At 41.9% G+C, this 22,806-nt stretch overlaps 1 protein-coding gene across 1 annotated transcript in view; it reads right to left on the bottom strand.

The window, feature by feature from the left end:
* The window catches only part of LOC148013849 (mechanosensitive ion channel protein 1, mitochondrial-like), a 35,170-nt gene extending 14,231 nt beyond the window's left edge, over window positions 1–20,939 (bottom strand). The window contains exons 1-2 of the mRNA XM_087667166.1: window positions 19,919–20,939; window positions 3,617–3,894 (exon numbers count right to left, since the gene is read on the bottom strand). Coding sequence (XP_087523292.1) covers window positions 3,617–3,894; window positions 19,919–20,763 — 1,123 coding nt within the window. The 5' untranslated portion in view covers window positions 20,764–20,939. The remainder of the gene's footprint in view (window positions 1–3,616; window positions 3,895–19,918) is intronic.
* Window positions 20,940–22,806: the final 1,867 nt, after the last annotated feature.

The raw sequence follows: 22,806 nt of genomic DNA, 5'->3' as shown, positions 1-22,806 counted from the left end.
CAGCTACTGATCACTTGGAGTAGTCAGGCCCTCAACATGACTTAACTAACTTGCACTTCACATGTGCACCTCACATTTGCACAGCTTAATAATATCAAAGCTAAGCATTAAAAATGCACATCCTCATGGCACTACAAGTGCAAGAAGGAAAAAAGAAAAGGAGAGGGCGAATTTCAGGAAGAGTGGGAATGAAGGTAGGCAAGGAAGGAGGCAAGGTTGTTCGCTGTTTATATGCCATGAACCAACCCTTTTTTTTTTTCTTTTTTTGGGGGTGGGGGTGGGGGGGAAAGTGCATGAAGAAGGCCAAAAAGTCATGGAAATAACTCCTCCCACATGGTGCCTCCCCTTGGAGTCCAAAGGGCTGCAATGGCCTAGAAGGAAAACTCAACCTATGCTTGGTGCCGACAAGGACAGGTTTGGTGCAAAGCTCCTTGCCTAAAGAACATCAACACATGGAGCCACAGTCCACCTATTGCATCCTCTGAATGGAGGCATACTCCCCACAAAGTTATTGTGCCAACAAATAAGATAAGGAAGTCATGTAGAGACATCTACACTCCTTCAAATGACCCTATTCCATCATCAAGCCAGAGAGGTAAGGAAGTTATGTGCTAGAGAGACATCTAAACTCCTTCAAATGTCCCTATTCCATCATCAAGCTTGGGGAAAGAAGACCAATTAATAGGAGAGATTTTGATGATGGGGAAAAGAAGAGTGACCAATTAATAGATGAGATCAGAGTGCAAGCCAAAAGAGCCCACATTGAAGCCATTAGACCCAGGAACCATGTAAATGGCTACATTTCATAAATAAATCAAGAAATTGTTGACCAACACCTAGGGGACCTCAGGTGTAGTGAGTCTAACTGTGCTTAAGGTTCAGATTAGGAGAGTTGAGTGCAAAAGCCATGAGGGGGAGTGACCCGCAATCTGACAACAGCCATCTGAAATACTCCATTGCTTGCACTAAGGCCCAGGGGAAGTTATTCCTGCAATAGAACAATGTGAGGCAGAAGACTTGGGAGCAACGTTGGGTTGCACCATCAGTTTCCATTGCACTATGTGAAGTGTGAACTTGAACCAATATGTTGTATGAGGCTTTGGGAAGGCCATCATGAGGTGAGGGAGCGGCAATGGATACATAGCCAAGATAAGGAGCAGATATGAAAGAGCAGCAAAGAGAAGAAAGGATGAGAAGGCAGGAGGAGAGAAGGATATTGACAAGTTGGAGTAGGAAAAGAACCTGATGGAACAGGAAGTGGCAGAGTGATGGAAGAAGGAAGACAAGGCAGGTGCACACTGAAGCTAGCATGCTATATGAGGATGAGGAAAAAGTCCCCCACCATCATGGCCCCGCGCGCGGGGGGGCAGGTAATGAAATACATCATGGTCCAGACTAGAATGAAGGGGTACTTTATGCCAGAAAATTTTGTAAGCTTCCACAGAATGGTGCAACAGCTCCAGCGTTAAAAAATAACGATAAACCAAAACATGATGAATTTATACCTGCGTATTAATATATTGTAATAAACAAGTCATATTGACAAATCCATATTCTATACAACTTGGCCTAAAGTACCCAATATAGCTGAGACCTAAGTGAAAGCTGTCAAGATACAGCTTCAAGGCCAATGCACTAAACTCAAACCACACTTGCCTCTCTGGACCATCCAGGATCAAGTGTTGAATGGTTGCATAGGTTGTATTTCACCAACATTCAAGTTGCCCACAACAAGCCCTTATAACTGGGAATGAGACCTAACCTCATTAGGTTTCAATCCATGGAGGATCATCCTCATAAATCAGTTCTACCACAAGCAAGCATCCATGCATATCCAGCATGACCATCGAAGGCTGAAACTGCAAATGGACATAGTTAACCCTTTTTTGTGGGAGAATAACCTCTACTAAAGAGAGATGGAAATCCTAGGATTGCCTTGCAAGGTGATACTGTTTCATTGTACACTACATCCTGTAATGCCTGGATTTGAATTTCAAGTTTACAACCTTCATGATCTACCAGTATCAGTATTCAAATTCTTCAGGTAAAGTATCCTATCAGCAGGGTAGAGAATACGAACTGGCAAAATTTCAGATAAAAGCTGAAATATTGAAATTGTCACTTCACATGATACTCCCTAGTCTCAAGTGACTTTATGTATCAAATATAAAAAGAGGGCAGAGCATACCACTGTGGAATCTAATTCATTGAAACACATAGCCTCTTTGGTTCTGACATATCCTAGAGACTTGTGATTTTTGTGGGTAGGATCCTTGGACATTGGAAAGTGTCTCCCTAGGTGCACCTTTGTTTGAAGAGGATTGATGATTTCAAAATTGTCCATCTCTTTCTCCAGGTTCATTTATCTTTTGGTATATATCATCAGAATGTAAGAGGTCATATAATCCCGACCACCCTGCACCCCCAAAAAAAGAAGAGAAGTTCTATTCAAAGCACCTCAGTCAAAATTATCACTAAGGCAAATTATAAAGTAAAAGATCCCACAAAATAGAGCAGAAAGAAAAAGGGACCACGGGGGATTGGGGGTGTTGTGGGAACGACATCTGTTTGGCCAACTGCTCAAATGAGATGCCAAGTACAAGGTTAATGAAATACCACTCTGGTGGACTGTCATACTAAACTATGTGAAAACCCCCTAGATGGAAGAAGGTGGCAGTCTCCTTAGTGCGAAAGAAGTTCCTACTCATGCAATCCAAAAATTAGGAACCATGCATTCTTTGAATGGAGTAGATTCTACACTATTTGGACCATCTGGGCAGCCCAGAATCACTTGGTGCTCATTGATTATTGGACATGTTTGTCTTCAGGAAAGCTCCACTTGAACAGTCCCCTTATGATCGCTTTCAGCTCTGATACTCTGTGGAGATTCTTCTTAAACTCCATATTCAATCCTTGGATTTTCCAATCCCCAAAATTGTTGCACCCATACACAAAGAGTCAAAAAAGTTGGCAAGCTACAAACTGGGTACCAGACCAAAAGGGGACATCTGGAACTGGGTTCAAATTCATTACTATACATTCGCTCTGGTTTTTGTTGTCTCTGACATCCGGATGATTTTTCCCTGCCTTTGGGTTATTTTCAAGAATTGGGTTCATTTTCTTCTATTGAGGTGATTATCTTACACTCATATCAATAGTTGGCTTATCACACACATGGTGAGAGAGAGCATTAGAATGGTCTCAATATTCAAATTTTGGGTGATAACCATCAATGTTCATGAAGCTCAATTGATAAAATCCATAGAGTTAGGGGCATAGCCCAGCTGGTTAGAGCTCATGAGTAGGAGTGTGGTGTCTGTGTTTGAATCCAGCCTCCATAAATGAACTGCCCTGAGCCCCCATCCAAAAATACTTGCCATTAAAGAAAGTCCACAGAGTTCTTCCTTCCTGAACAATACCCTTTACTATGATGAAGAATACACTAGTTTACAGAAAAAAACACCAGCAACTTCACTCAAAAATGGAAACAATGTACACAACATCATCTATCTCTCTCTAAACATCACGATGGTGAAGGAAACATCAAGAGAGAAAAGTTAAATATAGACTAGAAATGAGAACACTGTTTTACAGATAATAACTCGGACCACTTTACCCCCAATTCCTCCAACAGTGAGTATTGATTGAGCAGCTATGCCACAAGTCTCCGCAACACCCATTCCACCAAGAATAAACAAGCCCATGGAAGATATTTTGTCTAAAGTAAGAATTCGTTCTCTCTCAGCAGTAGCCAGGTTCTTGTTTGCAAGAATTCTCGAAAGAAAATTACTTTTCCATCGATGTGAGAACCAAACTAATGCAATTACTGCTGTCCCCTTCCAGATCTGTCCTAAATATTGTGATGCAATGGTGGTTGGTGCTATAAGAGAGGCCCTGCAGCATGCGCAAGGATTACTCACAGTGAAGCTTATATAAAGTTCCAAAATAGGACACATTTTATCAACAATCGATGAGCTTGTTCGACTGTGTATTTTGGAGACAAATGAACATACTTCTCATTGCTTCCACTCTCTGGATAGTACTAGTCAACAGCATCCATGTGATTATTGGTACATTTAATGCTTTTTTTAACAACTGCAAATCACTAACCACACTTTGATATGCTTTACATTCTATGAGTGTCCCAGCCTATATAAAGATGGCAGATATAATGCTTGCATTTAGAATCACAGTCTAATCTGCCTCAAGACAAATTATAACTAACCTTCTTTTATAGAAAGGTGCAGCTGAATAGGAACGTCAACTAAACTGCTACAATAGATACTAGACTTGAAAGTCCCAAGACCCCAATTTGCCAGCTGCTGTAGAGTGTATCTTGCAAGCAAAACCTCCATGTGCTCTCAATATTGGGCTATGCCTCTAGCACAGCCTTTAAGTCCAGCATTGTGCAACAGACTGCAATTAAGACTTTAAACACTACAAAACAAGCATTTATTAAAAACACACTCTCCAGAAGGTCATCAAGACTAAATGGATCTTCTGAGCTAATATAAAGAAACCTTGCACTTGTAGCCTGGTTGACATCCTTCCGTTAGTTGATTGCTTTAGCTTCCATCATGGTTGGCCAATCTATCAAATGAATGTTAAAAGCACATTTTTAAATAGCTATTTGGAGGAGGAAGTCTATTTGGAGCAGCCTCCCGGTTTACTCTTCCAGCCCATAAAGATAAGGTCTTCCATCTATGGAAAGCCCTTTCTGGGCTGAAGCAAGAACCGTGTTCTTGGTTCCATAGAATGGACTATTTTCTCAAATCACGTGGATACCATTCTATCCCTTATGACCCAACCTTTAAACCAAAACCACTTCAAAGGGGTTCAGTCATATCCTTCTACATGTAGGTTATCTATCAATCACTAGTTCAGATTTTGCCACCATGGTAGATATAAAGGCACAACTCTACTTGACATTAGAAATGACCCGTCTCAGTCACCTATCATATTTCACTACTGCCAATTATCAACTCCCATCATCTACATCATGTCTTTTTTGTGTTTTCAGCACTTTTGTTCATCGATCTCTACTCCAACTTGTGGTTACTACACTTGGGATCCGTCTCCAATGGAAGATACACATGGACCCCTCCCTCAGTCCACTCCCACAAGAGCCACCGGCTGTTGGATAGCTCTGCCTGTGAGCATCTTGTACATTCTTTTCTTCATTTATAGCATTCATTCATTCACTTCAGAGTTCTTCTCCTCTATGTTTGTGTGTTTGGCACTTTGTGTTTTACATTTTTTGCATTTTGCGTTTTGCATTTAGGGCTTGAGTTTTACACGTCACTGTCTTAAGTCTTTGTGTTTTAGTCATGGATGACTTTTTGTGTTTCCTCAGTGCAAACCCTAGCATATCTTCACATCGTATCAAAGCCAATACTCTTGTAAAGAGTATCCTATGGCTATTGTGGAGTGCTTGATTTTGTGCGAGATACACAAACGACACATATCTGACTTGCAATGGCTCGAACGACTCCATCTTCGGATTCTCTATTGCTTTCTCTAGCTACTCCTTTTAATGGAGACCCTCAAGAGGCATTATGGTCTTGATTTGGAGAACAAAGCTCGTACTAACCTTTCTTGCAGGGATCACTCACCGAGGCCCAACCAAACCTTCTTCGTCTCATACTCCTTCATAAGGTGCATCTCAATTGGAGCATTCTACTAACAAGACTGATCACCTCTTAGTTGAGGAAAGACTATCCACTCAAGACAATCGAAAGTTCAAACTCTTCACAATCAAGCCTAGTGGCAGGTACGTACAGTCCAATTTGTGTGTGAATCTGATTTTTTCTATCTAGCCCACACTTCAAGGCATTAATCCTTTCTGTGTGCAAGTCTAAACCACTCATCAATGGCCAACTCTAATGCACTTGCTTTATATCTAGCAATTGCCAAGGAAACAAATTCAATAAATAATTATAATACAAATTAATCAAAAGGATACAAATTTTGCTTCGGTAGTGTTGTAACAACGTACAAGTATTAAAGACCATAACTAACACTAAGGCATTGACAAACGGCATCTTTCAAAATTTAGGCCTTTTGTCCATTCACACATGGACCCCCTTCTTAGCTAAGATAGAAATTACAAAGATAATATAGTAAAAGTGCATATTGAATATTCATTGATTTATCACAAAGCAAGGGCTACAAAATTTCATTAAATCAATACTTGAAAAATCATTGTCAATAGAGGGGTTTCTTGTGTTGAGCGCGCAGCTTTGCTTGGCTTGACTCCCAAAAAGAGCCTTCTATTGATGCCTTTGATCTCTCACTCATTGCCACCCCTCTTTCAATCTGCTGTAGATTAAGATCAGCAATTCAGCAGTTCCAATCTTTCAGTTGCTAGAAGTTTTCCACCTCAGATTGATACCCATGCTCGGTATGATATGCCTCCAGATGATGGCAACACTATTGACCAAGCTGTTATTAAGAAAACAGCTGTCATTAGACTAGAGAACAGTTCCTAGATGGTTGTTGGATACACTTCAGGATAGCAAAGAAGTTACAGGATTGACAGCCTGTAGTAGAGGTGCACAATATAACATGCATGGAAATTATTTGTAGATGTTGCATTGTTCACTTGCAATGAAGAGTCACTATTTCATGTTGATCCTTTCAAGAACTCCAATCAAAAGAGTACAATGCAGTTAGAGTTAGATTCCATCCACCACAATGCAATATGTGATTTATGTGGTTTGTCTACAAGAAAGCATAATATTGGAGCTAAATGGGTGTACAAGTTGAAGTGTAAGGTTGATGGCAGTGCTGAATGGCACAAAGCCTGTATTGTTGGTAAAGAAGGCTTTGACTTTAACGCTTTTCCCCACTTCCCATGTTATTACCATTCGGTGTGTCCTAGCTATTGCTTCTCACATGTATTACCAGCTTGGCATCAAGACTGCATGTGTTCATAGTGACTTGATTGAGGAGGTTCCTCCTAGCTGTGGTTCCAAGTTTAAAAACTAATGTTTGCAGGCTGCATAAACACTTTATGTAAGGGAGTATGGGGCAGATTTGCTCCTTTTGATTTTATATGAGGATGATATGCCTTTGACTAGCAATTGTATTCAACAAATTGGTGAGTTCAAGACTGTTTTGTAAAAATATTTTGTCATGTTAGATACAAAACTATTGCATTATTATCTTGGCATACAATTTTCTCATACAGTGAACCATTTGATAGCTCCTGTACCAACTTGAGTCTCTCTCTCTCTTGCTCCCTTGCTATCCGCCATAGCTCACACCTCTCTTGCTTCCGCTTTCGGGTGTCACCGTTATTTTGAGTTGCCTTCGCGTCTTGTGGCTTTCTACCACCTCCACTTTTTTCTACGAGAAGAGGCAACCAGAACCCCTCTCTGAATATGAGTATGTGGAGAATTTCTTGTGAACTTGATCATGCAACCTCATGTGACGCAAGAATTAACACTCAAACTCATAGAAGATCGGCAATCAAAGCAATGAGGTAATGTGCTAAATGAAATGGAAGTATTTTCAACATAGCTTATTCAACAAGAATGTAACCAATCATCATCCCAACTTTGGAGAGCCAATAGAGGTAAACTCACTAAGTAACCCCCGATATTCAGTCAACTTGACTTTCAAATCATCCCCTTCCTTAATGGAAAACTCCTAAAGCTCAAAGTTGAGATTGATACGCCAAGTGTGATCTCACACCGCATAGCAGTCAATGAGATGACTCAAATGCTCAAATGCGAGGGGAAAATATTCTAATTGAGAGTGAAACTCAAGAAGCAAACCCTACATTAACTCAACATTGGTTGTGGCATTGCGAGCTCTCCATTGACGGATGTGATCAGGGTGAGCTAATTGAGGGTCTGGCATAGGCTTTAGACCAACGACAAGGTCCTTAAGATTCTAGCACTTATTACAAGAAGTTCAACCAAGTGGTGAAATTCAACCCATTAAAACAAGTCTTATCCATAAAGGCATTGTTGGCCGTTGCAACAGGAGTGGTACTGCTAGGAGATGGATAAGATGTGTAATGAGGATAAGGTGGAGAGAGAGGGGGATTGGAGTACACTTGTGAATAAACCCTAGAGTGTGCACCATGCATGCAGGAAGTGTGCACAATGGATCCAAATGTGGGCATGGGCATGAGAAGCCCATGGAGGAGGAATAGGGACACGTGAAGCAGAAGATGAAAATCCTTGCATAGGAGTGACCCAAGGATGTGTGACGACGCACTATAAGCATGGGACGGAAATCCCTACATCTGAAAGGTCAATGAATAGGGATGCCAATGTCCAAGGATAATAAGGGGGATACCCATCACAGCCATCCCAAAGTGAAAAGAAGTGCTCACTTGTGCATCATGCTCCAATGAAACAAAAGATGTAGATATACTTGATGAAGGATGTTTGCTTCGAGAGCCCCCTATATTGAAATTTACATACAAGAAATCATCCAAATCCTGTACATCAAAAGGAGAAATAGGAGAGGGTTTTGATTCATATGACTCAAAGGGGTTGTAGGAACTTGACACTAGGCCTAGTTGAGATAAAAAAGATAGGTCACCAGTCGTCCAAGATATCGTATATCCTCCATGATCAGAGAGGTGGCCAACCTTACCAACCAGTCCGCATGGTGCAGCAAAGTTGGTAGAAGGGGTGTAAGCTCGAGTATATGTGATACGCATAGTACTCTTCAAACTCCTCCACTATCATGAGACTAAAATCTCAAATAGGAGAAAACAAAGAAGGTGAAGGTGAAGGTGGGGTATCCTCTTCCTCGCCGAGTCCATAATACCTCCTCAAGGGATCCAATGATAAAGCCTAATAAGACATCATGGGGTCTCGAGAAGAAGGTGTTTGAAACATTGTGATTCGGTTACAAGTCGTTTGTGTCCCTCAAACAAAACCAAGCCTCTACAATATCCACAGGATACTCTTTACAAGGGCATTAGCTCTAATACCATGTGAAGAAAGTGTTAGGATTTACATTGAGGAAACACAGTGTATAACCACAACTGAAACACAAAAACACAAGCAGTGACATGTAAAATTCAAACACTAAATACTAAATGCAAAACACACAAATACAAACAGAGGAGAGAGAGAACTCTAAAGTGAATGAATGAATGTTGTGAATGAAGGAAAGAATGTACAAGATACTCAAGGGCAGAGTTCTCCAATAGCTGATGGCTCTCGTGGGAGCGGCCTGAGGGAGGTGTCGATGTATATCATCCACCGGAGATGGATCTCAAGTGCAGTAACTACCAATCGGAGTAGAGGCCAATTTAAAAAATACTAAAAACACAAAAACGACATGATGTAGATTATGAAAGCTAATCACTCGTAGCAGTGGGAGGTTGGGCGACAGCTCTGCAAATCATCTAGCGGCAGTCATTAGGGCATACTTATTATAAAAAAGTATGAAAGGTTTATATACATATACTATATGAGTCATTCGATGTAAAAAAGCACAAATCATTATTCATTATTTTATACAATCCAAACGAATATTCAACATAGCATCAACATTTGCATACATCATGGTCCACTATCTATGCCCAATATCAACTTCAGATGTAAAAGAAGCCATCAATATATGCAATCATCATGGATGACAACTTAAAATAAAACTCCGACAATCAATGCCAATATCCATGTCAACATGTTAAGTAAATCCATGATAAACGATGATTTCAACAGTCCCAAGATATTTAGGATATGGCATTTGTGAAAGTTTAAAATAGGTGTTTCATATGTTTATAAAACGACTAGGTATGAAACGAGTTTTCTAAACCTATGAAACGGGTTTCTTGGCAACTATACACTAGGGACTGGATAGCTAGTGTAAGAGGGCTGATAGCTAAAACCTACGAGACAAAGATGGGTGAATGGTGGGTAGGCTCTCTACTTATAGACGTGGATAGACCCTTCCAAATTAGGGTTTACACACAAACTCTCTAGAACCGCTTTTCATTTTAGGGTTTTTCATTAATTAAGCATGATTTGGGGTTGTTTAAGAGGCTAATCAACATATAATGTATTTTTTGCTCAACAATTAGTCTTCCTACAACTCTTCGTTCAACGAAAAACAACCCACAATTGCTACATCCAATTGTGAGCCGAATACAAGGTTGCCTTTGCAGCTTCTATTGGGTGCGTATCTGAACAAAATTAACAAGTCACATTTATATGAACAAAGCAATATGATGTTACTAATGCCAAACTATACGAGGAATCCCTAAAAGGAAAAAGGACCAATGTGCACAAACTTCCAAGTACATAGAAAGGCCCTTTGCCCCTTAACATTCAATCTAGATCACCTTGCAATCTCTCTCATCTACCTTTCAAGGTTTGAAAGATCTTTTTCCATATACGATGCACTGGGGACTGTAAGCATGAGGAAGAACATGAGAACGACAATGCTTTGAACTTAACCAACTTGTTCAATTATCACCATGAAAATCAGAAGTCAAAGAGAGAGAGAGAGAGAGTCAACATCACGTTGAGAGGGGAACCAGACCATCCTCCTTTCAAGAAATTTATTGAAACAAATTGTGGGCGCAAGTGCCTGAACCATATACAAAGGATTGATTTGCTGCAATTCTGAAAATTAGGGTTTTGAAACCTAATTTATATATACTCCGAACAACAAGCTAATTTTCTTCTTTACTACTTGGACTAGATCAAGCTACGTAACAAGTGCTTCTTGGATGAGTCATGGAAAGGAGAGTACAAAGCATGTGGCTGAAATTTCAGCACGAGAGCTTATTTGAAATAAAGAAAGAGACCTCCAATATATAGGTGTGGGGCTTGGGTGCTCAAAAATGAGGAGTAGAGGCTACAAATACAAGTACTTGCTAAAATGACAAGTGTCCCTAGTCTCCTCAAACTGACATATATCCTATTCTAGATGCCATATATCACTTTTCTAGAGAAAGAAGCTTCTAAACCTTCTACTCTAAAAATCTCTCAAATGGTTAAGAAGTTGGGATAGTTGTTGAAAACAAAATTGTTGAGATAGCTGTTCAAGACAAAATTATTTCTTAAGAAATTCTAGAGCCTTTGATGCAAGCAAAATTTCCATTTGAGTGAGTTCTAGAAAATAGTGACCTCATGAATTTTAGGAGCGAAATTTGAATTTTGGCGTTGTTTGAAGTATTTTTGGTCCTACAGCTTCTTTATAAGCCACAAGAATTTCTAGATAGTCCTTAAAATACTCTTATGGCATCCATTTAAAATCTACATGAGAGTAATTTTTAAATTTCAAAAGGAACTTTCTAAAAATGTTCCTTTCTTGTTTCGTAATCATATGAAAGGCTATTTGTTCTAGTTGAAGAATTTCTTTCTATTCATCTACTTCAATTGGATCCTCTATTATAGGTTTCAATGTTGGAGGCTCTTCATAAAACTCGAGAATATGGATATGAAAAGCATTATGAATTCTCCAATGCTCTGGAAGTTGTAACCTATAACAAATATCATTAATCTTTTCAAAGACTTGAAATGGACCATAATTTATTGTTGTGAGCTTAGTGACTTGCAACGAAGGCTTACTAAAGCATCTTAGATGAGCTTTGTCAAATTTCAAACACACCTAATCTCCTTCTTGTAAAACCAAGTGTCTTCAGTATATTCAATAGTCATATTATTTCATTCATCCTTGTGTTCATTGTCTCTGAGTTACCCTAACCCTAATCATGTTCTTCTATTAATCTTTCCTTTGTCGTACGGTGTTATTTGTATTTCTATGTTAGGGTATTTCTTCACATGGTATTAGAGCTGAGTTCTCTGAGAGAAACTTGGGCCATGATCTGAAAGATCTACACAAGAAGCAGGAACAACAGAAGGCAGATGACTTCGAACACTACTTCTACACCACTTCTCACATCTGAGTTAAATCCATCGAGAAACGAGTCGAAGTGGACCTCATAGCTTGCTTCACAAGCTCCCAACATGGCCGGGCAGACATTGGACTACCATGGAGTTCCACAACCTTACGAGATCACTACAGCCGAGTATGATCTCATTTTGATGCATAGAGCCCAGCAACAGATAGAAGGTAAGTCTTATCGGTTGGTGTCTCAATTTGCCTCCATGGCATTACCTAGTGGACCCTCTGGTCATTATGCTATGTCCCAGCCAATTTGACAAGGCTTACATGTCCCAATGTCTCCACCTCCACTGGTACTTTATGGAAACATTCACGTTCCAGTGCCTCCGTATCAATCAGCACTCATTGGACATTCACAGCCTATTTTTGCCTACCAACCTCTTCCCCGCCCTCCTTCTCATCAGACACCTCCACCACTACCACCACCACCACCACTATCTTATTCTCCACATCCATCTTACTCCACATTCCCAACACCTCATGGTTCTACCTCATCTTCCACCAAGCATGCATTAAATGACAAGACTCATTTTAACGTGTCAAACTTTACAACTTGGTCGAAGTTGATGAGACATATCCTTGACTCACAGAACCTATGGGATCTTGTGCAGGAGTTAAAACCCCAACCCGATCCCGCACTTGTTTCATATGAGGTCACCCGCTTATGGAAGGCTGGGAATGCCTCTACTATTGTTGAGTTGATACAGGGCTTATTGCCTAAATTTCATTCTCAGCTTCAACATTTTGACTTAGCATCAGAGCGATGGGCACACTTACTTGATTGCTATGTGGCTCGGGATAGGACCTATCAAATAAATCTTAACCATAAGCTTCAAAACTTCAAAATCTCTGACCAAGATGACTTGAAAGTCAAGTTGGCTGAGTATCGGTGTCTCCTTGCCGAATTCTCCACTGCAAGGACTCTTAAGTCCTCTAACGATCAGGTCACATTGTTTCTTAACAAGTTGCCTTTGTAAATACTTCAATTTTATGCAACAAGTGGTTTCTCTATCCAATTTACCCACATTCTATGAATTTGAATGTTAGTTATTGCATTATGCACGGCTGTTCAATCGGTTTCATACGAATAAACCCTCAGAGAGGGATCTTGTTGCTCATTCTCAAACGGGGCAGCAAGGGAAGGATAAACCAAATCAAACTTCAAATCAAAATCAAAATCAAGCAAGGGAATCACAAGGAAACTCCTAGTCTCAACTCAAATCCGAGTAGCAGAATGTACCTAAGAAGAATAGGTATTGTCAACATTGTCAAAAGACTGACCATTTTGACGAGGAGTGTCGATCAAAGGCAAGAGGCATAGCACCGAAACCCAAGTCACAGACCCCCGCCCCTCAGTCGGGCATCCCCCCATAAAGAAGGCAGGGTGATGGCAAGGGGCAATGGAAAGGTCAGACTCACACTGCCATCAGTAAGCCATCTCAGTCGACAACATTCTCAACTCCAGAGGGCTTGTCTGACAAGTCTGCAAAGGCCCACATCATCTCCGTAAAGACATCTGATATGAGTCTCATCCACATCTGTGAGTTGCCTCCTGACGAGATTACCACAGAGACCCACTCGTCACATAGCCAAGCACATCAACACCTGTTTGGATTGTTGACAGTGGAGCTACATATCACATGAGTCCTATAGAGGGCATCTTCCGTACCTGAGCCCCTGCAAACCAAGCAAGTCCACGTAGAAAACAACTCCTTGGTCAAGATCCAAGTTCAAGGTTACATCAGTTGTGCCACTGACAAGGGTCCGGATCTGGCTTCACTGAACAATGTATACCACGTTCCCCAGCTTGGGTGAACTTGTTATCTATTCAACAGCTTTGCTGGTCGGGACGAGCAATTTTCTTTACAACGACCACAATCGAGGTCCTTGACTCTCAAACTGGTTTAGTGATTGCTCGCGGTGAGACACAACCTAATGGTCTATACCACATGGCCCATTTTCTTACCAAGCCGACAACCGAGGGCTCTGTGTTCCATAGCTTCTAAGCATTAGCCATATCTTAGGAGCCTACAAACAATGAGCGTCTTAGGTATTTCTGCCTAGGACATCTTGGCTATGACTCTCTTTATGAGTTGTCTCGCCTTGAGATGGTTGAGGGCCTTCCTCGCCTAAAGCTAGCTCGAGATGTCTATAAAGCACGTCAACCAAGGAAACAGCACCGTACCCCATTCCCTCAGCAATCTACACATAGAGCTAAGGTGCCTCTTAGATTGATTCATGTTGATCTTTGTGGGCCAACATCCACTGCTGCTTTGAACGGAGCTTTATACTTCTTTTTAATAGTGAATGATCATTCAAGATACATATGGGTGTACTTCCTCAAGCATAAGTCCGCTGCTTTCATATATTTCTCTGCTTGGGTATTACTGGTTCATAACCAGACGGGTCGTCGTATTGGTTGCATGAGGAGTGATAGCAGTTGTGAATTCATCTCCCACGAGTTTTTCAAGTTTCTACAATAGCATGGCATCTCTTGCCAGCTCACCTCTATCAAATCCCCCTCTCAGAAGGGAGCCATAGAGCGTAGGAACCGGACAGTCATGGAAATGGCACGCTCAATGTTGTTCGCACAGCAAAGCTCCCTGAGTACCTTTGGGTTGAGGTTGCTAACACTACAATGTACATCCTTAACCAGTGCCCAATTGTGGCTCTTCCTCATCAAAAGACCCCGTATGAGGCATTCTTTGGCTCCCGGCTTGTCATATCCCACTTCATAGTCTTCGAGTGTCGTGCATACACGCACACACTTGATGATAAAATAGGAAAGCTCGCTCCCGAAACTAACCTTATTTTGTCGAATATTCCTTTGAAGCGAAAGCATACCGTTTGCTCGATCCTCAAACGAATAAGGTGATCATTTTAAGAGAAACGTCATCTTTGACGAGAGGGATATCGTGCAATCCTCTACACCGGATTCCAATCCGATTCCTCCTTCCACATCATTGGAGATCGTGCCTATTGAGCCTCTCTACTACCCCCTCCTGCCCTACCTACACATTCTTCAGCTCCTAGGCCTCCTCTAGACCCGTTACCTTGCTGGTATCAATAGACCATGCGGGAATCGGGGTTCTTACCACCGAATTTCACTCCGAAGGGACCTAGAAGATCTGCCCGGCTTGCACCTCGGGTATCATTTGCGTCATTTATAGCTGATTACATAGTGCATTCTGAGCCGGATAGATAGCAAGAGACTCTTCAACAACCTCAATGGGTGAGAGGCCATGGAGAAGGAGCTAGAGAGTATTGACCAAAATGAGACTTGGACATTGGTGAATCGTCTGACACAAGAAATTCTTCGGGATGAAGTGGATTTTTAGGACAAGCTATAGGCTAATGGGACTTTAGACAAGTACAAGGCTCGCCTTATCGTGCAAGGGTTTCAACAGAAGCATGGTATTAATTATGAAGAGACCTTCGCACCTACCACGCGGTTGACATCTTTTCAATTATTACTTGCGCTAGCCGCTCACCACAGTTGGCCAATACATCAAATGGATGTCAAGAGTGCCTTCCTGAATGGTTATCTAGAGGAGGAAGTTTATGTGGAGCAACCACCACGATTTCCTTCTATGAACCCGAGAGATAAGATATTCCACTTGCAGAATGCTCTTTATGGACTGAAGCAGACACCACGCTCTTGGTTCCATAGGTGGACAAGTTCTTACAAACTCACGGATACCATTCTACCCCTTATGACCCAAACTTATATGTTTGATCTACTGCAGAGGGGGTCATCTACATCCTATTGTATGTTGATTACCTACTCCTCATAGGTTCAAATTCTAGTGCCATAGCGAAAATCAAGGCAACGCTTAGTGCTACATTTGAGATGACAAACCTTGGTTTTTTGTCTTACTTCTTGGGGATAGAGATAGTTCGATCTAAGGGTTGTATTTCTGTGTCACAATAGAAGTATGCACTTCCGCTCATGGAACAGTTCACTACAAAGCAAATACGACTAGTGGCCATGCCTCTCGATCGTACTGTCCACTTGTTGAAGGATACCCTAAGTCAGCCCTTCGATGCGCATACCTATAGGTCTATTGTAGGAAAACTTCTTTGGTTAATTCATACTAGGCCAGACTTAGGTTACTCAGTCAACATTCTCAGTCAATATTTCACAGCACCTAGGATGTCACATTGGATTGCATGTCTTCATGCGTTGCATTATTTACGGTACACTTATTCTTATAGCCTCAATTATGGTTCTGGTTTATGTTTGCAAGGATACATTGATTCTGATTGGGCAGGAGATCCTGACACCTGGCATTCCCATAGCAGCTACCTCTTCACCTTAGGCACGGCTCCCATTTCTTGGTCCAGCCATAGCAAGAGACGGTGGTAGCTTCCACAGCCGAGGCTGTGCATAGGGCTCTCTTCGATGGCACCACCGAGGCCATCTACCTGAGAAGCTTACTGGCGGTGCTTCACTTCCCTTGTGACTCTCCCACTGTTATCTACTGCAACAACTAGAGTATCATTGCCCTTGTGGGCAATCCGATCATCACACCATGGATGCAACATGTGGGAGTCCACTTCTACTTTTCCACAGAGCAGGTTGAGCTGGGCACTATCCACCTAGAGTTTGTGCCTTCATCAGACAATTTTGCAAACATTTTGACCAAAGCGATCAACCGGCCGGTTCTTTGGTACCTTCTACCCAGGATCGACTTGGGTACACTCTTCTCTACTTCTTCAGATTGAAGAGGAGAGGGTACTTCCCTCTTGTTTTCCCTTCAAGTTTAAGAGGGGACAACTACTTCTCTTGATAGTGACAGTGACGATGCTTACAATTTTTAGACATTCGTTCATTCATTTATTCTTTTGAATTGTACTTATGGGATATTCATAACTTCATCCGCACTATCAAGATAACATGATTGTAAAAGGGCACTTGGAAAAGTGAACAATTTCCCTACGAGGGCACTGTCCAAGTGGTGGCACCGTTGCATTGCATTTTGCAAAAGCATGACATCTTGCATCTCCTTTTGCATTGCCCCATGCATTGGCATTCTATTCATGTAAACATGCATCTGTGCGCATTTATGCCTTTTCGGTCTTCTAGAGTGGTCAACTCCAAATCCACCATATTCATGGCATTACAAATGGCAATCTCCAAGGCAATTCTCCCTAGCTTGCTTGCTTGCTATCTTGCTTACTTCACATATTTGCTATATATGTATCACCCACACCTTAGCCACTTTCCTTTTTCATCGGCACCCAATAATGGCAGGGATAGTATGCTTGTTTTGTGAAGGTCTTGGGTCTAACCATCCCTTATCAATCTCCCTTTGGAGCATGGATACTCAATAGGACGAAAACTAATTTGAAACCCTCACTTAATGTTAAATCTATCAAAACTACAAAGCCCTCTAAAAAAAGAAAAAAACAGTCCATAGTTGATTCCATCCGCCTTTGCAGGACTTGGTAGGCCACTCGGCAGCCCATGTGCACCCTTTGTCTGATGCCCTGACCTCTCTAGGGTAATCACTTGGGCTCTCTTGGTAAGTTAGCCATCACCTCTGCAGTCTTAGTATGCTACTGGGTAGCCAACGCACACCCTTTGTCTGATGCTTTGGTTGCTTTGGGATAGGACACCTCGAGATAAAAGATATTTTTTTTTAAAACAAGGCTTGACTGGCCTACTCATGGCACCGTTGTTAGGCCTAAGAGAGGATGTTGAGCTAAAAATGCATTAGCTTTACTTAAACAGCCCTAAAACATGCTTAATTAAGGAAGAAACCTTGTTTATTTAAAAAGAAATGCATTCCTAAAGAGTGTTTGTATCCCATAACCACAAACCCACTCGGGAGGGCCCAAACTTTCTATAAATAAGTATAATGCCCTCCATTCAATCTTAATCTCATTTTTGTAAATTTCAAGTATTTCAACTTGCTGCCTACACCCCGGACACAGAGGACATCGCAGTTCAAGTTGGCCATTGCTGTCTACAACAGTCTAGCGCCTATTTCCAGCCTACCACACACTGTTCGGAGTTGATTTTAGCATGCTAATTCTGTTGTTGTTGGTTTTTCCTGCATTTTTATTCTCTCCTGCAGCCTGCGTTTGCTGTTTTCTCTCTCCTACAGCCTGCGTTTTTAGTCTTTCTCTCTCCTCACCTGGGTTTTTAGTCTCTCTCTCCTCACCTATGTTTTTTGTCTTTCCCTCTTCTGCATAGCCATTTACATTAGATCCAATCTTCCTTGGTTGTGTTTGCTGGTGTTCGACATCCGGAGGTTGCTTTGCTGTGATTCAGGATCCGTTTGCAGTACAACACACTCTCTAGCTCATTATCCCTGTCCTAATCCTTGAGATGCAGGAGTTCGAGGTACAGTATTCATTCACTACATAGTATGTTTACTGCATGAGCATTGTATATTCAATAGTTATATCATTTCATTCATTCTCTGTGTTCATTGTCTTTAAGTTATACTAACCCTAATTGTGTTCTTCTATCAATCAGTGCTTTGTTGTACGGTGTTATTTGTGTTTCTATGTTAGGGTATTTATTCACAAAGAACAAGCAAATAGGGCTTGTCAAAATCTCCACATATGAGAATCCTACTAATCTGCTCACTAAAAGTCTCCCAATGGAACATTATGCCTTACTTAGGAGGAAGATGGATGTAGGTTGAGATGCTCTATTCTTCATCTAGTTATACTTATACATACACATTGTACTTTGTCACTTGTTTCTTATTTCCTCCTCACTCAAGCACATTCACCTTTAAGTGGGAGGTGGTTGGGGTTAAAGGCCATCTATACCTAGCCATTTATATTTATCTTGTACTTACTGCCCACACAGCTATACACTACAAGTGACGACCACCCATCACTATTACTTTATTATTTATTCTTACAATGACACTAGAATAAGGGAAGGTAGATCACACATTGTGACTGTTTGAGTTCCCACATACCGTCTTGCTCTCTCTTCTTGCTCCGAACTCCATGGCTCTTACTTCTTGCTTCTGCTTGTACTCTCATTCTTGCTTATCATTTCCACCTTTCATGATGAGGTTCTCCCAAGTAGATATGCTACTGCTCTATAGCCACATGAAGCAATAACGTTGTTAATGAGCTTCCATTCATGACGATTACTTGATGTTCATTCTGACTATATTAAGTCTAGGTGGGATTGACACTCAGCTGTTGATCTGAAATCCAACAGGCTATGCCCCTAAAAGTCTGTATATCCACAAGCTGGCTTCATTCTGAAAAAACATATCATCAAACTATCTGTTTCTTTTCTCAACCTACGTTTTCAGCCAAATTTATATTGTTAAGTTTCCTCAGTAAATCAGAATGAAAATCCTTCCCCCCTTCTTTCCCCTCAAAATGAGGGTTCATAAAACCCCTAATTATTGGGCTGAAAGACTAAACAATGTTGCAGTATTTAGACTCCCAATCTCAATTGGGCCAATGCTTATGTGGACATCATGCCTATGATAAAAGCAATGTGGAAACACAAAATGTTTCAACCTCTTCTACCTTCAGTCTTGTTTTGTATGAAGCCTTTGTAGACTGTCACATACATAACTACCCTCTTTTAAGCCCCTTGGATTAGTCATAAGCGAATAGAAAAATCTGCCAACAAGTGCCCAAGTGCAACGAATTAATCTATCCCCCAATGATGTAGGCACCATGCAAGAGCACTTTATACTACCAACCACATAGTAAATTCACATAATACTCCCAAAAGACCTTCACTAAGATACAAACAGGTGTAGCATGTGAATAAGCCTTTCCCTCTTTTGCATTTTTTGAGCCCTTGTCCGAAATGGAACAGTGTGTTTTAGCCCAGGACATTAAATGTTCTGTTTCCTTCTGGAAAAACAAGCTTCAGAGTAAAGGGGTTCTCAATCTCAATCATCCAGTTGCCCAATTCCTCATGCATAGCTGAAAAAACTACCCCAATAAAAATTTTCCGCCAGCACCTAGATTCCTTTTACTGCTGCCTGCACAATCTTCTTATCAGATGAATCCTTTAGAAGCAATGACATAAATGACTTACAATTGGGTGAATGCTACCACAGTGATAAAACTCCTGGCAGGGTCCTCCAATGAAGCCCAGAAACTCAATTCGTAGGGAATCTTCTCTGTTCGCCGCAGTAATATATAGGAGCCATCCTCAAAGTACCTGTGCAGCATGCGGAACAATCTTGGCATGACAAACCACGCAAGCAATGTTGCAATTGATGTGTATACCAACTGTGTGCCTGTCTCTGAGGAGTATTCGGGAAAGTCAAACTTCTCCCTTAAGAGAGGAAGGAGACTGTCTGCAGTATCCTGTAGCCAGTTCACAGCGGCTGTGGCTGCTTCTTTGAGAGAATTGGCTGTGGAATTGGCCACTTCCATCAACTCCTTGGGTACGACTGTGATATCTTGCGCGGGCGGGTCTGGGGCAGGAGGAGGAGGCAGTGGAGGCTGATCTGTTTGGTTTTGCGAGCGGGACCAGAAGCTGCGGGATGCCATTGCAGCGCTACGAGGGTATAGAGAAGGGTACTGAATTCTCTCGATCTTCGTGAGGAAAGGACGCCCGAACGTGGGACTTGCAAGGCTGCGACGAGGCAGGCCTGGATAGGAGCGCCGGAAAAAAGAGGCAAGCCAGGCATCGTTGTTCTTGTTAACCGTGAAGTTGCTGCTGTTGATGTTGCTGTTGTTGTTGTTGTGAAGAAGAGTGTGATGAGAGGAGTTGATGGGGATTGTTAAGGTGCGAGCAGATCTTCCTGCTGGAACAAGGAAAAGGTGGTGGTGCTGGGGCTGGGGCTGGTAGTGGCCGAGAGCCCGACGTATAAGCTGGCGTTGTACGAGAACGAGGCCCCATCCTCCTCCTCCTCCTCCGCCGCGCCCTGACATCTCACCACCTGACTCACTCAGATCTCTCGCCTCCTTCCTATTTCCCTTACCGGCTTCCCTTTCCTTCTTTCCAAAGCAATGTAGTGTTTAAGCTGCATGTGGTGTAGGGTATCCAAAGCAACTCTCTCCCCTCCGAGTGATCCGACAAAACCCAAACAGCGCACCAGCGCAGTTCCCTCCCTGCCCCCCTCCCGACCCCGGGGCCTCCACGTGGCGTCTCCCAGTTCTGCACATCGCATGCATTTGAACTTGGCCACTACGCCATGTCTTAGGGCCCAATCACGCGCTAAGACCGCGGCCCTCCTGCTCTCGCATGTCACCACGTGAGCGCAGAGAATCGAATGCCTTTTTTTTTTTTTTTTTTTTTTTGAGAGAGAGAGAGAGAGAGATTCAACAAGTATATACATTTTAGATGCCCAAATGTTTGGGGCTTCTAGGTCTCGGAAAGAAGAGAGCTTAGCAAATACGTTATTTGTAGAAGCAATTTTTGACTAACCAAACTTATTAGCCTAACAATTGAGGAAAAAAATGCTTTTTTAAATTTGTGATTCAACTTCATCCCAACCTTTGCACACCTAACACTAAGGCATCATTGAGTCACCCAATCTGAGAATTGAACTCTTGACCAATGATTTCTCGTGCAATCATCTTATCAATTAAACTACCGCTTGTTGGTAAGGTCACTTATATGAAGTTTTTTTGTTTAATATGTGAATAAGCAATATTACTATCAAATAAGTATTTATAATGCACCTTAGAGGTGTTGCAAGCAAAACAAGAGCCTATTGGCTAGTACTGCCCAAAATTAGGTCATAGCCCTCTTCAAATATTTTAAGCCTATTTTGAAGATATGGGCTTTTCTCCTAACCTTCCTAAGTAAAGCTAGAACCTCTCTCACAACACTCACCACTAGGGGGGTTCAGGTTGGGCTCTCTTTTCCTTAGCAATCGCTACCTTGTTTCTATTCCTCCAAATGGATCTTATGCACAGTGCCCTAATGATATTCTAGAGCTTCGAGGATTCTTCATCGAGTTTGCCTTTGTCCCCAAAGAGTGTTGTTTTCATTCTAATGTTAGAGTTAAGAACAGCTCACTGTACCCGTGTCCTAACCCTCCTCCACAATGCCTAAGCCGCAAGGCAATGTCAGAGAGCATGCGATATTGACCTTTGGATCTATAGCACATGGGGCACCCTAGGGAGACTTTGTAAACTTACTCACCTGATCCTTAGTACTCAACTTCTTAGAGTTGATTCTCCAAAGAAATGCATTGAGCTTGTTGGAGGGGGTGCTACTCCAGATCCTTCTAATGTGAGACCTCCATGCTTTCCAATTGTCCCTAGGGAAGATAGATTTCCATGCTTACTACAACTTGATGTATCTGTTGTTTTTCTCGATCTCAAAGTCTACCCTCTTCTTGGCCACATTTAAGAGCCTACCTTTATTTGTGAGGAGGGTTTTCACAATGGGGACTTTGGTGGGGAGGTAGGCAATGGGCCAATTGTCCATCTTGTTGGCAAGAAGTTGACTAAGTATAATGAGCTCATCTTGACTTAGGATAAATCTATCCTTCATCTCGTCACCTTCCAAAGTTAGTCTTAGATGGGAGCCAAATGTCTCTCCAACATTGGGGATCCTTCTAGTCTAGAGCTTTTGGCACAGCTTCACATAGCTCATCACCAGGGCTTTATCATCATCATACCCAAAAGGAGACAGCCATAGGTGTTGGTTTAGGGAGGGGTCACCATGCCTTCAAGTGTTCCCATTCCACTTTATGACCTTGATGGAGCTCTTCCAAGATTTAAGGATGGAATTTGTTGTGGGGGATTGCTTACCTTGAACTCCATGTTTGCCACAAGGACATCTTCCCACTCGAGATCACTCCATTTTCCCTTTGCTAGTATGGGAACCTACATCCAAATAGGCCATTAGGTGGACCCACGAGAGGTCTAAACTGAGCCTTCCCACTAGCTTGAAAAGTAATCTTGCTACTTTGGAGGACAAGGCCTCAAGTACAACTCCTTTATCGAAGCTCTCAAGGGACT

This window comes from Lygodium microphyllum, chromosome 25, assembly GCF_053477565.2.
Source record: "Lygodium microphyllum isolate KBCC chromosome 25, Lygodium_microphyllum_v1.1.10, whole genome shotgun sequence".
Lineage (NCBI taxonomy): Eukaryota > Viridiplantae > Streptophyta > Polypodiopsida > Schizaeales > Lygodiaceae > Lygodium > Lygodium microphyllum.
This window is presented reverse-complemented; position numbering and strand designations above follow the sequence as displayed.